Source organism: Eschrichtius robustus, chromosome 18 (genome assembly GCF_028021215.1).
Source record: "Eschrichtius robustus isolate mEscRob2 chromosome 18, mEscRob2.pri, whole genome shotgun sequence".
NCBI lineage: Eukaryota > Metazoa > Chordata > Mammalia > Artiodactyla > Eschrichtiidae > Eschrichtius > Eschrichtius robustus.
In genome coordinates, this window is record NC_090841.1 from 3,494,667 (window position 1) to 3,516,857 (window position 22,191).

Here is a 22,191-nt window from a genome sequence, read left to right on the forward strand (position 1 = left end):
GGCTGGCCGCCCGAGGTCTCCATGCAAACCCAGATCCAGAAAAAGTGAGGCAGCCTCCCTTCTCTGGCTACCCAGGGACCCATGAGGCAGATTTAGATCTCCTGAAAGTGATCTGTGGTAGGCTCTACCTTCTAAGGCTCCCTGCAAAGCAAAGGTTAAAAACAGTCCAGAGGCTGCCTTGGCTTCCAAGTTTGCTGTATCATTACTCATCTGCAGGCAGCAAGGCAAAACTGAGGTCCTCTCTGGGGATCAGTGGGAAGCAACCGTTGCAAGCACCAATTTATACCTGTGATATAGTCTAGGAACTTACGGAGCGAACAATTTGCAATATGGACACATGCATGCATCTCCTCGGCTCTCGGCTCTGTAAGGGACCATTACTGAATGCATTTATAAAGTGAAAATTACACAGTAAGGTTGCCCGGATTCTTGACAGGATATGAAAAGACCTTTGCTCTTGGAGCCTTGACAGTTATTAGTGAATTCAATTCATAAAATGCTTATGTTCTACTCTAAAAATAAGTCCATGCTACTTTACATAAATAGGCTATTTTTAAATTAAAGTATGTAGTTACCAGTAAAAAATAAATAAAAATAAAAATAAGTACAATAACCATCATAAAAATTCCTTTGAACCATCATCACTCAGGCGTTGACAGGTATCAAACTGCATGTTTCTAATTCACTCCCGGAAATAAAGCAGACTTAGAATATGTAATGGTTTCTTCATAAAGAATCTCATTCATATGAACTCTGTTGGAAAGGATATGGAAACACTTTAAAGTAGAAAAAGAAGAAAGTTCTGGGTAATAAAAAAAAAGTTTCAAAAATCAAGATTTTGAGAGCCCCTATCAGCTAGCTGCATGGACTACAAAAGAGATGTTTTCAACTTTTCTCCCCAAATCTAGCACATGGCTGGGGCACCTGTCTTCTGAAGGAATTGTACGGTAAATGCCATCTCAAGGAGTTTCACACAACAGCAATTCATTTCAGAACAGAGAAAGACTACTCCTGAACCTGGTAAACAGCAACTTAACAAGAATAATCGTGAGGGCAAGAGAATCAGCTCAGGACCCCGGCCTCCAGGCAAGTGATGGGAGCCGCTGTGCCCACGGGCCATCTCCGGGGAGGGAGGCGCTGTGACAGGCACCCGTCACGTGGCGGGTCACCAAGGATGCCCCGCTCGGCCCTTACCTCGTCCGTCTTTTCTTCTGGACAGTTCGCCCCTCCGAGGCTCTGCTGCGGGTGGCTGCCGGCGCCGCTGTTCTCACTGCCCAGGTCACAGGCGGTTTGCAGCGCATCCTGGAAGGACCCGGGACCTTGCTCCCTCTGGACGGGCCCCTCTGCCCTTTCCTCGCTGTCCACTGAACTCAGGGACAGCGCGCTGACACTGTTAGGACACATGGCAGGGGCTGCATCGGGGCTCCGAGGGCTGGGGGGCTTGGGCGTGGTGGGCCTCGCAGGGCCGAGAGGAGGCTCGGGCTCCAGGGGAGACCGGTCGCCAGGGCCCGGTTCCTTGGAGCCTCTGTCCGACACCTCCCGGGCCGGGGGCCCGGAGGAAGAGCCGGGGGCGCAAGGAGCGGCACCTCCGGCAGCCGCGTCCCCGGCCGAGCCCCCAGCACCCGCCAGGCCGGGGTCCGGGGGCTTCGCGCCCCTCCGCCCGCGCTCGGGGCCGGCGACCGCGCGGCGGGAGTAGTCGTCGTGCAGCCGGCTGTGCGGCCGCGGCCCGGGCGGGGCGCCCCCGGGGTCCCCCGGCCGGCCGGCCGCGCCGCCGCCCACGAGCCGCAGCACCCGGGCCAGGTCCGGGGCCCGCAGCGGGCTCCTGCAGCGCCTGGGCCCCGCGGGGGCCCCGCCGGAGCTGTCGGAGTCGGCGGACGAGCCGCTCAGCGTCCTCCGCGGGCGCCGGCTCTCGGGCGCGCGCCGCAGCTCGGCCAAGTGCGAGGCCGACTTCCGCCGGAAGGAGCTCTTCTTGAGGAAGGTCAGGCTGTCCGTACTCTTGCTCCGCCTGCAGACGCCGTTCCTCTCGGGCTCCCGCGCCGGGGCCTCGCGCGCCGCGGGCTCCGGGGCGGGCGGCTCCGGGTCCAGGAGGCGAATGCGCCCCAGGCCGTAGGCGCGGCGGATGCTGCGGGACCGGAGGGCGCCGCGCGCGAAGCCGTCGTCGGGCTCCTCGGGGTCCGAGCCGTCGGACGCGAAGCCCGGCCCCGGGGAGCACCGGCCCGCGGGGGCTCCGGCCGCCGCGCCATTGGGGACCGCCTTGCCTAGGTCGCGTTCCTCGGCCCCCTCTTTGGCGGCGTCCCATCCCTCCCGGTTCTGAATTCCCTGGAGGACCGAGGTCTTCAGTTTTTTGAAAGACCCCATTTTCCGGAAGGAGGCCAGGGCGTTCCACGTGGAGGAGCTGCCCACGAGGCCGGCGGGCCGGGGCCGCTCGGGGTCGGCGCGCGTCCTGTTCGCGCCGGCGGAGAAGAGGCGCAGGAGGCGGGCCGGGCTGAGCCGCGCCTCCCGGGCGCCCGCGCCGCCGCAGCCGCCGTGGCGACACGCCGGGTAGGTCACCATGCCGGGGTCTTTGGGATCAGAGATGGGACCGGGGACCGCAGCTCCGCGCCCGTGGCCGTTCTGGGCCGTGGTCATGGTCTGGGGGCCGGGAGCCCACGGGCACAGGGCAGCGCGGTTCAGACCCACGCGCGCCTCCGTGTCCCCCGGCTCCGCGCGCAGGCCTTCCTCCCCGAGGCCGCCGGCCTGGCCTTCCCGCCTGCCGTGCACATCGGGCTCAGCGGTCGTGGTCACCGCCTGCAGCGGAAAACAAAGCAGAGAGTTAGCGTCTGCGCCCACGAGAGACTCCCTCTATCAACGGGGGCTCATCTATTTTGTTTAATAATTGCTAACAGAAAACCAGGCCTGCCCCCTGACAGGGCCGATCACATAAAACCTATTTTAAATTAAGTTAAAATGTCACTTTTTTCTCCTAATTCATTTCGCATTAAATGAGAGGGAAGAATGCAAATTATGCATTCATTAAAAAAAGATAATTATAGGTTGTGCATTCAATATGATGGTAAACCCTGAAATCCACTGGAACTCGTTAAAGGAAACTTTTGAAGAACTTCTAGAATGAAAAAGCCAAGGCATCATTCAAGACTATGTCTTCTCTTTATTCGAAATAGAAGACATCTTCAGTTATCTCAGACACACGCATGCGCACACACAAAACCCAACACTATTTCAAGATGTGTCACAGGGAAACGCTGAACTAGGTTAAATTTAATGCAGCTCATAGGAGGCTGAGTGCTTAGTATACAAGAGGCCTCAGGCAAGGATGAGTTGTGATGGAGACCAAGACACTTTTAGCTGCATATTGTCTACAAAATACCCCAAAACTCTAATGGCAGAGCTACAAAGCGCCACAGGGCCACAAGAGCAGGAGGGACCACGCTGAGGTGGCCTCAGGTCAGGCTCTGTGAAGGAAACCGCATTAGAAGGGCCTCTGTCAGAGGACTCTGGCTGGGGAACGGAGGTGAGGATAATACTGAAACATTAGAAATTCAGACACAGAAATTCAAATTAAACAAATACCCGCACCGTCTACCTTGCTCCCTCAGACCCAAAAGCCCACCGCACGCCTGCGTCTGTGCTCTCCCCCAGGTGCAAATGCTGCTCCCTTGGCCTCTGCCCATCAGGCCAAGACCTGCTCAGCCCTCAAGGGCTAGCATGCTCCCCTGCACTCACTGAACGATTAGGGAAGGAAGGGAGGAAGGAAGGAAGGAAGGAAGGAAAGGAAGGAAGGAAGGGAGGGAGGGAGGGAGGGAGGGAAGAGTATGATCATAATCCGAAAAGGCTACCATTTATGAAGTGCTTACGTGTCAGGCCCCTGTACTAAGTGCTTTCAAAACATCATGACACTGAGTAGTCATGCAAACCTACAAGGTGAACCGAATGATTTCCATTTCATACACAATCAAATGGATGCTTGGGCAGGTTAGGTAATTCATCTGGGGGTCCTGCGGCTCCCCCACCCCAAAGCCTACGCGCTTCTTCACTGCTTCAAACTAATGAACAAAGACAGAGGCAGAGCTGGGATTTGAACGCAGGCATGATTCCAAGTTCAGTGCCTTATGACATAACCCGGACTTAAGTCAAATCCCGGAAGTCCTCACGACGCCAGTCAAGGCCGTTATTCCGAAGGCAACATTAAAGGCAGAAGAGAAGGAGCAAGTTGTATAAAGACCTGAGGTCAGGCCCCAATTTGGCTTATTCCTCTCACGTGCAGAAAAAAAATCTGACCTCATGCAAAGAGGTCTCATCTGCTTCTTCTGCCCAAATTCTCTGATGGGTTCATTTTCATTTGCCCCTACCTTGTGCCCACTGTGGAGGGATTTCCAGGGAGAATCATGGTTAAAGCGTTAATTCCATCCAGGACCAGGGAGGCTACACGGATGTAGACCCTGGAGCCTTTCTGATGTCCAGTTACCCAGTTCCACTCATCAGAAGATGGATGGGGTGCCCACATGCCCTCTGCAGTCTAATGTTCAAACAGAGAAATGAGGGGCCTGAAGAGCTGTGGGTTGCACTTGAATGAACCATATTAGTAAAATCTCAAAACATCCCAGCACCGAGGGTGGATGTGAACCCTACAACCAGCTGCAGAATGAATCCAACACCCAGCATCACCCGTCCATCCTCACCTACTCTGGGAGGGACAGGGCATGGGGGTTGTTGCAGCTTCTCACAATCTTGAAATGAAGCGGATAGTTTGTGCCAGCTGTCAAGTCCAGTCGCAAGTCAAGTCCACTGACTGCACATTACATAATAATAGTAGTCTTGTTATGACCTGCCCTGGACACAGAAGAGCAGACAGGATCCCTGCCTTGTAGTCTGGCTGGACGAAGACAACATACTGACACCACAAGCAGAGGGCGCTATGAGACCTTCTATAACCAAGGACCCAACTGTTAAGCTGACCCTAAGGGCTCAAGGGGTGCAGGGAAGCGCTGCTTTACTGTTGGGTGGTTTGAGAATGGTCTGTGGAGGACCAGGGGCCAGGTCTAGGTCTAAGCTGCCACCTGAATCTTGAGTAAAGTCATTTCAGTAATCTGTGCTTCAGCATCGTCTATAAAGTAAGAGGTGCCAACATTTATGTGTATCTCAAACAACCAATCAATTCATGAGCCTCTGTTGGCCTGTGTTGGATGTGTGTAGGCCCCACGATAAATTCAAGGCGGTGACAAGGTGATGGCCCATTCTAGGGGGGAAAATGGCATGGGTACAGGGAGATTGGGGGGCAGTAAGTTCGGGTGACCAGCCCAGTTGGCCCACAGATGGGGTGTCCTCCAGGATATGGGACTCTCAGGGTGAAACCAGGAAAGTTCTTGGCAAACCGGGATGACTGTTCACCCTACATTAAGGAGAACAGTGTAGTTAGAAGGATGGCTCGATGTAATAGTGGAAACTCGGTGAAAACAGCTTTAGAAAAACCTACCTCCCCTTAGTCTAACTCTGAGACCGTCTGCAGGTGTCTGTCACCTTCTTTGGGAATTCCTTGCTGATCCCCCTAAAGTGAATTAGACCCCTTACTCTGTGGGTTCCAGGCATCTCACCAAATTGCTTTATAAAAGCATACTGATCTATATTTATCATTTTAACAAGTTTATGTGGCTGCCTTCAGAACAAAACCATTAACTCTTTGAGAGTAAGAACTGTGCTTTGCACACTAAGATTATTTAAGTTTATCTGGATGTGAATTTTGTATCCGTTATCCTGCCTTGTCAATAACGGTACCAAGGCTAACAATTCATCATTACGTACCACCATATCATTCCAACGTGAAGATGTTCACATTTTTACAACACTCAAAAGTCTAAGTATGTACTTAAAGCTTATATAAGTTTTAGGATACAGATCCAGTAAAATACATGCATATCTGAGTTTCTAATTGGGGCAACATGCTTTTTAAAAGACCAGTGACTTACTATTCTGTAAACAATGTGATTGTTGTCTGCTGCTTGGAATGAAACTGAAAATCACGGAAAAAAGCTTTTCCTGGAATTTCCGAGTAACATACCAACTTGCATTATTTATAACTAATACTTTGACCTCTATTCACTAACTAGGGTTGCAATTCAATCAGTGGTTTTGTAGCAAGTCTTGTAAATTGTGGGAGCTCAGCCAGAGAGATTTATGAACAGAACTACAAGAAAGAATTTTAGATGGGAATATTGTGAAATCCATTGTCTAGCAGCTGGATTCTGGATTGTTTGAACTTTAGAAGGGAACATTTCATTCGTAATGAGAATTCTCTGAAAACAACCATGACCAATAATTTTTAAATAAGAACTTGTACTTGAATTTGAAATTCAGGAATAAATACCAGGCTAATGTACAAACAAGGAGGTTTTCGTTACATGTTCGGGTAAATTATAGGAAATGTGACACTGGAAGCAAACACTGAAATCTGGATGCTAAAGGGGTGAAAGCACAGAGCCTTGAATCACAGCATGGCAGAATGTGGCCTCAGGGAACATCCAACTCCTAAGCGTAAAGATCAAGACCCTTCGTCAAGCTACAACAGGTGCAAGCACAGGCTGGGCAGCAGGGGACTGGGTTCCAGCCCAGGCGCCGCCACGTACTGGCCAAACCCCAGGGTCATCCTAGCCCTCTTCCTTTCCCTCCAGACCTCATCGGTTAGCCTAAGAGATCAGACTGCGCATCTCGACAGTCCTGGCCTGGCCCCCCGCCATCAGTGCGTCCACCTGGAAGGCTTCCCCGACAAGTCTCCTGTCCTGCGGTCTAACTCACCTCCCATTCAGCCGCAGTGTCCTTCCCAGAGTGCAAACGGACACGTGTCACTTCATCTAGGGATGCTGGCTGCCTCCAGACCTCAGAAGGTGTCACATCTCAGCCCAGCACGCCATACCTTTCCCTCTAGGGATGCTGAGTGACTTACAGCCACCGTCCCTTGCACTGCGATGCTCTGGGCCATTTCCTTGCTGGCTCTCAGAGTCTCTCGCAGCCGTTCTTGTCTCTCTCTATTAGGGAACCACGGTCCCCAGGCTCCCCTGACCAGTGGCTTCCGGTCAGGTTGGCCAGTGGGAAGCACCGGCGGGAGACGCCATGTGCGGGAAGAAGGGAGATGACGGGGCGTCCCCTCTGCCTGGGCCGCTGCCGGGCTCGCCCAGAAGCTGCTGTGCCCCTCCTCGGCTCCCGCTCCTGCTGGGGCCCCTGCCGGTCCTCGCTCCTGTGCGGGGGGGCGGGGGGGGGGGGGACACTGGCACCTGTCCCCCGCTTTCCCTCCAGCCTCGGGAGACAGCACCTTCCTGCTACTGTCCGTCTGAGCTCTTCTGGCTTCTCTCGTTTCTCAGCTGAGTAAAATCATCCCTCAGTTAGGGTCTCTTCGGAATATCTAGAGATGCTTCTCTTTTCCTGATGGATAAACATGCGCCCCGCCCGTCTCTAACTCAAATCAGCCCTGCCCTGGAGGCTCTCTCTCCTTCCTCCCCAACTCAGATGCCCGTCCTCTGTGGGCTCCTGTGTGCGCTGCTGTTTCAGCACTGGCCATGCCGCTCTGCAACTCGGGTCTCTGTCTGCTCTCTCTACGTAACTCCGGTGAGGTTGAAAAGTTCTTTGAAGGCAGAGACCAGGTCTTACTGAACTCTGCATCCTCTGCGTCCAGCCAGTGACTGACTGATGAAGGATGGGAACCCCCCTCCTCTTGCACATCCAGGGCCAGATCATCCTCGGCTGTGAGGCTGGCCTGTGCACTGTAGGATGTTCAGCACTGTCGTTTGCTGAGCCTGCCCATTTTATTCTCCCCTTTCCCTTCCTGGTAGGTCCTTTCCTTCTCTTATTCATTCAAAATCTTTCCCAGAACCTCGCTGAAGTCAAGACTCTGACCGGAGCTCAAATTCTAGCACCCGCACCTTATGAACAGGTTGTATTCTAAAGGGTTACTTATGGGCAATCTATTTCCCCATAGACTCTGTCCATCAAACTACATTTAACTGATAATATAGTGAATTTAACCATAATTTACAACATTTCCATAGGAAAATGCATCTAAGATTCAATGGTGGGTTCTAGTTCCAAGGATGAAGTTCCTTTCCCCACTGCCCGGTCCTTAATACAAAACCCTCTCCCTCTCCTTTTCGACCCCCGTGTCCACATCTCAAAGGAAGACTGTCCTTCCCCCATGGACGTGGCATCCTCGGGGTCTCTCCAGGTGAAGACGGGGAGGGTGCTTCAAAAGAGCAGAGCTCTGCCTTCATTTAAATACCGAACCATTTAAGTGTCTAAAAACTCAAAGTATACATAAAACCGTAGCTCGGGGCTTCCCTGGTGGCGCGGTGGTTGAGAGTCTGCCTGCCAATGCAGGGAACACGGGTTCGAGCCCTGGTCTGGGAAGATCCCACATGCCGCGGAGCAACAAAGCCCGTGAGCCACAACTACTGAGCCTGCGCGTCTGGAGCCTGTGCTCCGCAACAAGAGAGGCCACCACAGTGGGAGGCCCGCGCACCGCGATGAAGAGTGACTCCCGCTCGCCGCAACTAGAGAACGCCCTCGCACAGAAACGAAGACCCAACACAGCCAAAAATAAATAAATTAATTAATTAATAATAATAAAAAAAAAAAACCGTAGCTTGGACAAGACCGAGTCACTGTATCTCTGGGAAGGGTGTCGATTCTATACAAGGTGTGACTGGCTGGCTGGCCTTATCTGGGTTACTAGGCTAAACCGCATTCCTGCAGGTGAGCATGGGGTTTCCCAGTAGGGAATGGATGTTTGCTTTGTCAATTCTGAGGGTTTGCAAAGGCAGGCCTTGGGCCAAAGAGAGGAGAACCTTCCTCTGGTCTCTGAAGTCAGGGGCGGGCAGGTCTAGCCAGGTGGGCTAGGGTAGGTCTGCACGTGAGCTGTGCTTCCTGGCCGTGACTTCAACGCTCAGTAAAGTGCCAGCCTCTGAACCCCCGTCCTGCACCCCACTCTAAACCCGGGGTTGAAAGAGCCTCGGAAGACTTCAGGAGAGGCACGCCAAGGAGAGAGCTGCAGATGGCCTGCCTTGGTTCCTGCACCCCCTCCCCAGCCCCCATCTTTCTCACGTAAGTCTGCAGCAGTAACCTCCCAAGTTCTCGGTGAGGACTACCTCATGCCAGCAGCCAGTGCCAAAAAGGATGTCACCACAGCAACGGGGCCTGCCCTGCACTGACGGTTCAGAGTAAAGAAAGTTTTCCAGATGGGTGGCCCTAATCTTGAAGGCACTTTGAAGGTCACTGAAGCAGAAGCAACGTTTCTGCTTGCGAGAGGCCGTTTAGCAGAAATCTGGGGCTGTGCGTCACTGGGCTCACCCGGCAGGCTGCACAGAAGCCCCGCCAACGATCAGCACAGCTTGTACCCCCAGCATTTGGGAAAAACCGTTTATAAGGGTATATGTGTCGGTGTTGTATTTTCCCTGAACTTATGTTACCGCTCAAGGTTTTTGGTTTTGTCTTTTTGCATCAAATGTCTTTCTGGGCATAGAACCCCAGTTGATAACACTGCCTTTTGGAGGAAACAAGATCAGCCTGCCACTCCGTTTCCATCCAGTCAGGTCTCGGTTTAGGGCTGTGGAAGCAGCACGTTCTGCCGTCACTGCGGACAGGGGCCCAGGGAACACCTTCCCCGGCTCTGTTCAGTCGGCATCCCGCGTCCCCACGCTGTTCGCAGCAAAGCAGTTGCTGAAATGCCCTGTCTGTCGAATTGAAACGTCTTCTTCTCACGGAGCTGACGTCTGGCTGCTGTTTCACGGACGTCATCCCGCAGGAGGCACGCCGGGTACCCACGTGAACGGAGCAGAGGCGACCGGCCACTGTCCCTGAGCAGGCGCCCGCGCCCATGCCTCCACAGCGGGGGGGGGGGGGGGGGCAGCCCCACAGGAGCTGCGCTGGGGCCACTCTGTTCCAGGAGGGCCTGTTGTGACGAGCCCGCCCCAGGGGACATCAGCCGCCCCTCTGAGGCTTGAAGAAGGGACGCTGAGGGCCTCAGACACTGTGCTCGAGCACAAAGGAGACCTCCTCTACTCAGGGGGCCCCGGCCTCCCTCTCCTGCGGCTCAGCCCCCAGGCTCAGGCCCCCAGGCCCCCAGGGCGAGGAAACGTTGACGGAGGAAAACGCCACACGCGTCTCAGGCCCTCGCTCAGTGCCAACTTCTCAGGTCACGTTTCTCCTTCGGAAGGGGACCCGCAGGCAACTCAGGAGAGCTCCTCGGCAGCTTCTTTGGGCTTTTACCGTTCTCTCTACGACAGAGACTTGGGCCAGAAGCTTCCACGGGATCGTGTGGCCTGCTCCATCGCTCGGCTCCTCTGCCACGGGCCCCTGCTACAGGAAAGGCGCCGCTCCCGGGGTTGCGCACACCAAGCCCTCCCCGGACAGCGATGGGTGACGCCCCTCCTGCGCCCACTCTCTCTACCAGCCCACCACCTAGCAGTGCAGGAGACAGGCCGTGCGAAGAGCTCCGTCCCCTAATCTTGCCCCCCAGGCGCAGCCCGCGGGCATCTTCCTCTCCTCCCAGGTTCAGCTCTGACCTCCTCCCCCGCCTGTCCGCCTAACCCGCGGGCGCTCACACCCCCAACCTCAGCCAGCCTCCAGCTCTGCCCGTGGGGAGACTGGCCACCAGGTGGCTCCGTCCCGCTCCTCAGCTCCATTCACCCGACGGGATGCTTCTGGCGCTCTCATGTCAGAAGCTTCCGGAAGCCCAACGGAAGACAGGAGCATGTGTCAGACTCAGGAAAGCCCCGGCATCACACCCCACTGACACAGCTCCCTTGACACGAAGCTTAATAAGGTTCTAAATATGTCAGACGCTCAGAGGACCTGACATGAAACGAGCATTATATTCTGTCTTTCGTGGAAAGTTCAAAACCAGTTTAGGTGCTAAAAAAAAACTAAAGAATAACAAAGACGGAACTATCTTGAACCTAAAAAAAGGAGAGTGGAGGAAGGGGGGAGATGAGCAAGGTGGGGCGACTTCCCAGGAGGCTTGGGGAAGGTGAGCCCCAGGCGACCAAGAAAGGACACAGGTCTGCTCCCCGCCCCGCCCCCAAGAGCCGCTGCAAAGGACCCAGCGACCACAGACAAGGCCAGGCGCATTCCTCAGTGAGACCAGCCTCAGAGAGTTAGGGGGTCCCCGGGCTGGGGTAACAGGACCCCAACACCCCTGAGAGCACCTCACAGGTTGTCAGGAGAAGCAAATGCATCCCAAACAGAATATTTTCATTGGAATATCAGTCACGCTCATAACAGGACACCTCTCCCTGTAGAGCATACATTTTATCGTTATAGGTTAATGTGAAAAAGGTAAACAGGAAATGGAATTCTACATCAAATTTATAGATCAGAAAGAAGTGCAATACTTCTCTGTTGGAAATTCAATGGATGTAAGCCTCTTAGAGGCGAATCTGGACTGAGGCAAAAGTAGCATCTCCCATGGGGTCCATGGGGGTGCAGAAAAGGCCCCACCTGCACAGGTCACTGCTTTGTGATCCAAGATCAGAGCACCTCCTCCGCCCTCCAGCCAGCCTGCCCGGTCAAAGGTCACTGCCAGACTGCAGTGAAGGACCAGAGAAGGGATGTCTAAACGTGGATGTGGGGGAAATGCCATTATTTCATTTTTAAACTAGTTCTATCTTTTCTCCCTACAGATGGATAATATATGCTTCAGGACTCCTTTCAACCCTGACTATGACTTGTAAGTAACTGACAGCTCCAATTTGGACACGTGGTATTCTGAATGTCAATGTAGAAGTCAATCGTTCAGAATTTAAAACACATTTTCTTGTAAGATTCTATCATCTGCTCAACCCCCCTTAATTCCTAATGTAAATAAACTATGTTACCAATAGTAAGGAATGTGCTCGCTATATTAATTATCATTAATTATTAGTGTATTATACTCAATTCATAATAGGAATTAATAAAAAGATGAGCCTGATTTCTTTGGCTTAGGGGCTCGTATGGTAGCAGAAGTAGACGAAGGATGGGAAAGCCCCTCTGCGGTACTGGGAACAGGTGGGCTGTCCTTGGCCTCCTCCGGCCTCACACGTCCCCTGCAAAAAAAACACCCTGCCGAAGTCTGCTGGTTCATTTCTTTGCTAACAATCATTTCAGAACTGTAATGATACAGCAGTCCCCGTCATCCCTCCTAGACCGAATGCTCTGATGCAAGAAGCTGTGCTTTGGCAGAAATCTGTCCTCACTGCTTCCGGGCGGTGACGCAAGCAGCTCAGGGCCACGTGCAGGTAATGGCATCACCTGAGTGCAGAAGCACTGATGGCTTCCATTTAAATGGGCTTCCTGCGGCTTGTTTTGAAACTTCATCTGGTAACAAGAAAGAACCTCATGTGAGGCATCATCCGTTCCTTCCATCGTTCCAGGAGGTTCCCCTGACGCCTCCTGTCTGACTGGTGTCGGGACAGACAGGGGAGGAGAGCGGGGAACAGCAGACACCGTCTCAGACACCCCAGACCTCTATCCCACTGGGGAGACACACGATTAAACAAGCAATCGTAATGAAGTCTGCATCGTTATGACACCTGGACGGGCTCCTTCAGAAGTGCCATCAGTGCCAGAACTGAAGCTGACAGAAGATGGGAGCACCTGACAAAAGGTCTGCATTTTACTCTGCTGACTTGCCCTTGGCAAGAACCGTCTTTCCGTCTTTCATTCCCTCGCCCCACGCCATAAGTGTGACAACTGAGTTTCAACCAATCTTCTAAAATTAGAAATTAAATGAAGTCAAAGCCCCTGTCCTCTGGAGACAACTGAGAACATAACTGGGTTTTAACAGAGAAACAGGAACCTGGGCCTTTACGACAATTACTGTTGATGTTTTGGCGATCACACTGCATTTTCAAGCTGAACTCCTAAGTCTGCCTTGGCCCTAAGGATAGCTCTTGATCCCCTCGGTTAGGGTTGGGACACTTCTCACTGCGTCTGTCGCTGTCATAACGGGTCCCTGCGTGCGTGCTGAGAGCTCACCGGTACTGACGCCAAGGTCCACAAAGGCCTGTTCTGCAGGAGATTATAATCTTGTCCAGAAAACAAGAAAAACATCATCAGAGATTCCTATTTTCTGGGAATACTGTGTCTTCCACATAATTTTGTAAAACCTTAGGTTAAAAAACCCCCTATATCCAGTCTTCAACAAAAAGTGTGTATTCATGTTGAGACTTCTGGTTGCCTTCAAACTAAACCAAGCAGACGAATTTCTGAAATTTCTAATTTTCTTCTCTCTCTACACTTAGAAACAGCCTTCTCTGGATGGCTAGTTAAAAACTACTTAATAAATGGAATATTTAGGTGTTTCTTTTGGCTGAGGGGCTGCATAAGAGACTTTCTGAGAAACCAGGACACATGGACTACGGAAGTTTGGGACCCTCTGGACCAGGGTTGAACCTGCTCGCAGCAGAGATCAGCCTGGACGGCACCTCCCCCGATGGGGCCTTCATGACCGACTCTGGGAGTGGCTCGCTCAGGAACGTGCATGTGTCCTTGAGGACGGGCCTGTCCTCATCATCGTCCTTAGCGTCCACACGGACACGGAGTCACTGGCAGCTATCAGCAGCTCAGTAACTATCTGATGAAACATTCAGGGCCTCCTTGTAAACACTGAGTCTGGATGCCTTCAAAGCAACCTTACCCTGTGGGAGAGGCTGCCAGGTCCTTCTCCTGAAGTAACTGGGCACTGTAACATCCAAAAAGATCTTTCTGGCTTCTTTTCCCACCTCTCTACCAAGAAAAATGAGAAATAAGTCTGAAACTTGGAGGGGGCCACTGAATTTAAGCTGCAAAAAATTCCGTATCCCAATTCTCGCCTTTAGGAACTGGCCCTGGAGTGAAGGGAAGGCCCCACGTTACTGAGATCAGGCTCTTCCAACACACACGTGACTGTCACCCACTGGTCACACATGGAGACCCACAGCCCATCCTTGACAACGGAATTCAGGGAAACCACGCAAAGGGCCAGGGAGGTCTGCCCTTTGCTGAATCTGACACCTGACTCGTCACCAAAACAGACAATGAAACGAAGCTCGTGTCTGTGATGAACTGAGAAAAAGATGGAAAAAGCCGCAACGTTGGCATGGCTTCCTTTCCTGCTGAGGGGTGAGGATGGCCAGGCACCAATCTACATCCTGCCCAGAAGCGTCCTCTGCAAAGAGCCAACTCCAAACGGGTGCTCTTCGGAAGTCCTCACAGAATAAACCCGTGCACGATTCCAGGGGCCGTTTACTAACTCCTAAATAAGTGAGGGTTTACTGTTCCCTTCTCAGCCACTCTACGGCCACAGTGGACAAGCTCGGGGATGCTTTAGCGCACAAAACTGGTGGAGTTCCCTCCACTGTTCTCATCTCCGGTGGGGGGCTTTGTTACCTTTGCGCAGTGAAAATTTCTGACCTCCAGTCATTAGAGATGTAAGTGGAGACGCAGAACAGAAGACAAAACCGGTCTAATGAGAGCTGTCAGTGTCCCCACCTGTGTCTTCTGACAGGAATAGCAGCTCTGTTGTCTGTTACCTTGCGAGATCCTTCCTCCTACTCCCTTCAGGTATTAAATCCCAATTTTAACTTTCTTCCCCAATTTGCACACACACACAAAGTCACAGGAGCATTCTAATGTTGTACCTCAAAGTACAGGTGAAGCTAAAATACAGGAACTTATTAGGTCTCTGATGGAGGCCAGTGCTGGGGGGTCTATGGACCGTGCTGGCTGGGTCCCCCCCGGCCCAGGACTGGGCTGTACGAGCTTGCTGGCCGGGTGCCCCGTCCGCTCGGGTGCAGAAGAGACACTTGTCCCAGGCTGGTCTCAAGAACGTGCTGTTCCCTGTGGGACCAGCACCCCTTTATGATCATGGGCAAAATATTTACGGCTGTTGGCCACCTATTTAGGGTGACTGTGCAGCTTTACAACCGAAAGAGGGCTTGGGGTCCCCATCAAAGGAAGATCAAACTCTTCTCCACAGTGCAATTATTCATGTCCTTCTGAAACTGAATCCTCGAAGAATTAAGAAACAAACTTGCAAACACACAGCAAAGTGATTATCCTTTAAAAGGAAGAATACACTCAGATGTAGCAAAGAATATAGGAGTCAAGTATTATATAGAGTTACTTATTGTAATTGTATAAAAATAAATGTTACTACAATATGGACAGACTTCAAAAGCTAAATGAAGCCTTAAAAGGCAAAGTGAAGGAAGTCAGCACAGAGATGGCATGCTGTTGGGTTCTGGCGACACTGAGGTGTCCCGGAAGGGTGACTCTACCCAGCAAGTCGAGGGCTGTAGCCGGGGGCTGGGGAGGAAACAAGCAGTGACTAAAATGGCCACGAGGGTCCTTCTGGGGATGATGGTTGCACAGCTCTGTAAAACTTGCTAAAAATAACTGAATCGTACAATTGCAGTGAGTGAATTTTATGGTAGGTAGATTATATCAGTAAAGCTGTTAAAAGCACAAAATTGATGATATTAAGCATAATGGCCTCGGGAATAGTCTAATAAACATTCTGAAGAGGATTTAGACACATAATTCAAGGCAAAGCATGTATTTACTCTAAGTATCCAGAGCATGAATTTCGGTCAAAAGAGCCACAGTAACTTCCCAAGTCCCCAACTCGGAAGAGTCACAAGGTTTCCGTCCTCATCACCAACGACCTCAGGAAAGGCCTTCTCTCCTGATGGTTCTTGCATCACTCTTTTTAGGGACTTTAAAACGAAGATTTTGATTGCTCAGTGTTTGCCTGTTTGGACTTCCTAAATTACACAGGAGAGCGACCTCCCTTCCTGTGACCTTCCTGTGACCAGCAGCGAATAAGCCACGAGAGAGACCCTCACAGCAAAGCGACCAGGAGCTCTCAAAACTGGGTGTGAGCCAACGCTTCTCCTCTGAAAGCCAGGCTCCCGGGCCGGCGGGCCCTCCGGGCGTGCACGCAGGAGGGACCATCTCCCTGGGCATCGAGAGGGGCTGCCCGCGTGGGTGCCAGGGCCCGGATGGCGGGGCTGGTGCGTTTCAGCTGATGTGACACCACCCTCAGCCCCCGCCCCGCTAAGCAGGAACATTCACCACGTCTGCCCACGTCCCAGGCCCTCCTGGCCAGCTCCACGCGTGACATCAGTTACAGGCTGAAAACTAGTCCCGTAAACCGAGCAGTCCCCAGAGCTCCTCCACCTCCACTGTCTGCTGCTCTGGGTTTTGTTTTCCATTTTGAAAGACTTCGCCCCCATCCTCACGCTCTCGGCTCCGTCCAGCCCGTCTTCCCCCTCCTTCCCCTCCCGCGTCTCCTCCTCTTGGGGACCACAATGTCTCCCACCCTCCTGGTCCTGTTCCTAGTTCTCGGCCGTCTTCACAGACGGGATTTCTGAGGGTTGGAAGCGATAAAGAGTTTTGTCCAATGTCTCATTTTTACCCAAGAGAACAAATCGAAATAGCTGACATGTTTATAGCAGTTTTATTCACAGTCGCCAAAACTTGGAAACAATCAAGATGACCTTCAGGGGGTGACTAGAGAAATGAACTATGGTGCATCCAGATGACAGAATAGTATTCAGTGCTAAAAAGAGCTGAGCTACCAGCCATTTGAAAAAAAACATGGAGAAACCCTCAAAGCATAAAGCTAAGTGAAAGAAGCCAATCCAAAAAAGCCACATACTGGATAGTTCCAACTATATGACATTCTGGAAAAGGCACAGCCATGGAGACAATGAACAGATCAGTGGTTCCCAGGGGTTAAGGGGGGGGGGGGGAAGGAGGAACAGGCAGAGCACAGAGGACTTTTCAGACAGTGAAGCCACTCTGTGTGACGCTGTCATGGCGGCTACCTGTCACTATGCACTTGTGCAGACTCAGAATGGACAACCCCGGGGGTGAACCCTAATGTAAACCATGGACCCTGGTGATGACAAGGTGTGTCAGCTTGCGGATTGGAACAACTGTGCCAGGCCGATGTGAGATGTTACCAGCAGGGGGAAACCGTATGTCAGGCAGAGGGGTGTTTGAGAACACTGTACTTGCTGATCAATTCTTCTGTAAACCTAAAACTACTCTAAAAAAGGGTATAAATTTAAAACATAAAGAAACAAAGAGCTGCTTAGTAAGTGGGACGGTCAAGCCAGTGACACAGACCTTTCCTGCTTGAGAGCTTTGTGCACAACACAGAGGGTCCCCGCTCATCCAGGTAAGTGCCCAGAAACCTGCCCCTTGAGTCAGTGATCGTGCTCACCTGACCAAGGTCTTGTAAAGGGAGAACAAGCACCATTACATCACCGAGACTCAAGAACACCTCCATCAACGTCCAAACTCTGTGTGTGTCACCCCAACCTGCTCATTTTAAAGTTCACACGAAAGAACAAGGGTTGGGGTACCTGCCCTATTCTGGGTGGAGGGGGGCAGGGAGGTGCCAGGTCAAGAGCCTCGACTTTATCACAAGGTTAAAATTGGATTATTACACGAAACCGAGCATTTTAATTGCAGAAGTGAGTAGTTTGTTTAAACTGGAAGTGACTGTGAGATTCTTATGACCCACAAGTGACAGGGAGAGTCAGGGGTCCTACCTGGGTTTTCGTGGAGGTCAGGGAAGGAAAGAAGCACAGAATTAATTCACAGGCCCCATGGGGGAGCAGGAAAAACATCTGCCTTATAGTCACATCTCAAACGTTATGGTTATTCAACTAGGAAATTATAAAGAATAAAGTATTACTGAGGAATATTTATCTATGTGGAAAACCAATAATGCAAAGTTAAGGAGTGATAAGCCCAAAATTCAGAGTGATGGTTACCTCTCAGGAGGGGTTGTTAAACTTATACATGTTACAAATATTCTTTGTATAAATTAAATATTTAATGAAGTTGTCTTTTAGAAGATATACCAGTGTTAGAAGGATGAGTCAGCAAATACTAATAAAAATAACATATCTAATAGGACTAAGTAGCTGTACCAACTACTTGGCATCAGACAGACCCGTGTTCAAATTCCTACTGCAGATTCAGCAGCCATATAGCCCTGAACAAGCGACATAGTTCCCCCATCTGGAAAAAGGGGGAAAATAATGGTATTCTTCAAGTTGGAGTTGGGTTAAATAGCAAAATGCCTGTTGAAGAGCTCAGAGGAGTTGGGCAAAGAGAATAACCGCTCCCATTCAGATCACTGACCACGTGCCAGGAGCCCTGGGAAGTACCTTACAGGCACAATCCCACCGAATTATCTCTAGGTCATATAGTAATAAACAAAGGAGATAGGATTTGAACCCATAGACAGTCTGACTCCGGTGCTAGGCTAGTAGCCATCATGCTACTCTTTCTGTCTGATAAAACTCCTATATTATTATTAATGGTGTTGCTTACCATCATAACTATTCACGGTTTAAAAAAAATAGGTTTAAAAATTACCTATATGTGGCTAAGATGGGACTACTTGACACAAAGAACCCAAAGATGTAGAAAGCCAGGTGGCCACTGTGACCTGACATTGTCACGCGACTCTCAGAAATTCCAGTACGTTCAACTCCACGCACAGGATAGGAGCCGAGCTCGATCAAAGAGGCAACAGTCTTTCCCAGCCCTCCCCTAACCCGTACCCTGGCCAGTTAACCTGGGATAATACATCCAGTTCTAAGCACCACGTCTTAAAAGAACAGACACACTGCAGATCGGTTTGGACAATGACCTGGTACCCACATCCTTTCACAAACAGTAGAAGGATCCTGGGATACTCAGCTTTTAACACAAATTTTAGGGATTTTCCTAGGGAAGGAGTACAGATTTATTCACATGTGCACCCTCTGGGAGAATCAGTGCATAGAATATGGTTGCTTTCCTTCTGGGACAAAGAATTTACGAACAATCAAGGAATCAGGAACATGCGTCTAGCCCCCAGGACGGCCCAGCGGCCACAGACCGCAGAGGGCCAGGGGGCTGGATCCATCACCTCTGAGGTTTCCTCCACCTTTACGGTTTGGTGATCCTGAAAATACATACTACATCTCCTAAAAATACAATCCTTCTATAAACAGCAGACAGGGCCCTTTGGGGAGGGCACCGCCCACCGCGGACGCCCTCGGGTCATCACTTGGTTAAAGCTCCTCTGACTCTGCTGAGCCCCAGTCACCTCCCAGCGTCCACATCCTCGTGACCATAGGTGGGACAGGCCACACAGCTCCGGGCTTTGCAGAGCAAGGACAAGGAGAAGAGACTGGAACAAATGCACCTGCTCACTTGCTGAGCCAGACGTCCAGTTTTAAGTTCCCGCAAGACTTAACTTAGGAAACTGGCGTGAACTGAGCTGCCCCAAGAATAAGGCAGCACGATGCTTCCACGGTGACCCCAGACCACACTTCAGCAGACTTAACCGGGCATCGAACCACACGTATCCAGGCCCTGGTGGGAGACGCCTGCAACGTTGTTACTGAGTCTAAAGGATTTCATGACAAAGGGTTTGAGAGACCGCTAGCCATTTTTTTTCTTGTTTCCGGAACATCCAGCAAAGCCATCTGTCTCTGAAATAGGCCTGCTGCTTTATTCCTGAGTCCCTGCCTGTACGGGGGCAGGGAGGCTGTGAGGACCTGATGCTGGGTACAGTCAGTTTAGAAACAAAACAAGTGAAGAGGAGAGGATGGGGTGGGGGAGGGGAGGAGCTGGAAGAACAAGGGCTCTGCTTCCAGGAAACCGAATCCATGTCACTGGGCGGCTTGAGCCAGGGACAAAGACCTGCCCCCAGGACACCCCGTGCACGCTGAGTCCCAGGCATCCTGGTAATTTCAGTGATATTAATGGTCCCTCTCTAATCCTTATACACATTTTAAACGCCCAGAAATGGAAACCCAGCAAAGGGTGGCACCTTTCACACCAGAGCGGGTCCAACAGGACCACCCAAAGGCCATTTCATTCTCTAGGAGAATGTGCCTTATTTTGACGTGCTATTTTGTGCTGATCTGGTAAGTTACAGATTAATTTGCAGATTATCTGTGGCCAGTAGAGATGCAAATTACTTCTGCCATGCAGAAAAGATAACCACAAAGGTCACGGTTTTACTGCCTGTAAGGCATTAACTGGTTTTGTCTCCAACTTAGCAAACCTTTCAGCCTTTCCTGCCAGACGGTCTAATGCTCTGATCCTCGGCACCCCGAGCCCCTGCCCTCACTCACCAGCTAGATGTCTTTCACACAAGCTCACAATGGATCTGTGGGCTAGTCATGTTTTAACACTTCGAAAATTGTACCTTGATACATTTAATCTATAGTCAATCACCACTGTCCCATTACTCTTTTCATCCTTATAATCTTCTACTGAGTCTGTGTTATGTATGTCACAGTCTTTGTCACTGTTATCATATACTCGTAACTGTTTTATAACACAAATATTGTAGATTTTGTAGCAGTTATAATAAAAACAAAAACAACAGAAAGTTTTACCACAAAGTTAAGATTTCTAAAATAACCAAGTTCCACTTTTCCAATATATCTGATCCCTGCCCACCTACACAGGCAGCTGGTTGCTTATTTCAACCTGGACTCTTTCTCCTCAAATTGGTTCTCTTTTTCTAGATAATCCAGTACTCTAGTCTAATTTAGAAATCATGCCTATTGTTGTCTCTTAAAATATGCTGCTTCACACTGATCTGCTGATTTCTTTAGATAGCAAATAACATTTATTGAACATTAAGTGCCAGACAGATGATCCCTGTGTTTGAACAAACAGGCAAAGAGGAAACCAGAATTGTTTTAAAAATGAGCTGCCATCTTTACTTGACTCTTCAAAAGCCATAACCCCGAGTGATGATTCTCAAAATCCCCATCTCCTCTTCGTGATTTTCTACCCTCTAAGTGCTTGCTATCTTTGTAATCTCTTATTTTTCTATGCTATTATTATTGATATTATATTGCAGTACGGTACATGGACCTACTTAGCTTCTAGAGCTTTTGGAAACGTCCCTCTGCTCTGCTCACCCTCCCGATTCCACATCGGATGCCCCCACGGATGCAGGATCCGTGCAGTCTGGTCACTCTTGTCTCTGCTCCACACGCAGCTCTAATTACCTTCATTTCCCCCAGAGGACAGTGGGTCCTGGGACTCACAGGGGGTCCAGGGCTCCCAGCAGGAGGCCCGAGCTGGGCACTGATAGGAGAGCAGCCTGACCTCTTCTCTCTTCTCCACACCACACTGCCTCTCAGCATGGTCCCGGTTCCAGAAATTTCCAATAAGAACTTAACCATGCCTGATCCCTTGGGGGAAGCAAAGGGATGCTTAGAAAGAGCAGGTCACTTGACAGAAGTCACAGAGCAAGCATGAGAACTTGGAACACAAACTCAGGTCCTTTCAGCTGTAAACTGTCATCTTCAATGACTTAGTCACGAATATTTAAGCCCCCGGCCCCCAAATCTCCTCCACAGCACCCCTGCGTCTTTTTCATTTCATGGTGACTTGATTTCTTCTATCAGGTCTTAATGATGTTTCCTCAAGTACCTTGTAGGATCTTTTAGGACTAACATGTACACACTACTATATATAAAACAGATAACTAGCAAAAACCTACTGTATAGTACAGAGAACTATATTCAGTATGTATTTTGTAATAACCTATAAGGGAAAAGAATCTGAAAAAGAATATATACATATACACACACACACACACACATATTATACATATATATATAACTGAATCACTTTGCTGTATACCTGAAGCTAACACAACAATGTAAATCAACTATACATCAATTTTTAAAAAATCCAGATTAAAAAAAAGAAAAGAAATCCTTCAAGAAAAAAAATTAGGGATAACATCTCTATACTTTTTTATCCCTAGTTCAGGGACCAATAAACATTTATTAAATAAATGAATGGCGTGGAGTAAAAATGTGTTCTATGTAAACTGGAGCATTTTTTAGTGTGCTGTGGAAAGGTGCAGCTATTTTTATTTGATCTTTTGTTTTTTAAGACTTGGTTTTATAGTAAGATAAATGTCAGTTATCTGTTCTGTGTCCATCATGAGACAGAATGTAAACTCCGCAACTGTTGAAGACCGGAGTTGACAGCTCACAGTGACGTTCGCTGGCGAAGGACCTCTTGACGCCAAGCCTTCACCCCGTTGGAGCGAGCGTGTCTTCCTGCTCACCATCGTTACGGGGGCTTCACAGAAAACACCGGAGAGGTACTGAACATGACACCCCCTCACCACATTTGAGTAAC

The 22,191-nt window shown here is 50.4% G+C and overlaps 1 protein-coding gene across 3 annotated transcripts in view; it reads right to left on the minus strand.

Annotated features, from left to right (window-relative positions):
* The window catches only part of SPATA13 (spermatogenesis associated 13), a 260,134-nt gene that overhangs the window by 65,602 nt on the left and 172,341 nt on the right, over positions 1–22,191 (minus strand). For all 3 annotated transcript variants that reach the window (XM_068526352.1, XM_068526354.1, XM_068526353.1), the window contains one exon: positions 1,195–2,787. In XM_068526352.1, coding sequence (XP_068382453.1) covers positions 1,195–2,787 — 1,593 coding nt within the window. The remainder of the gene's footprint in view (positions 1–1,194; positions 2,788–22,191) is intronic.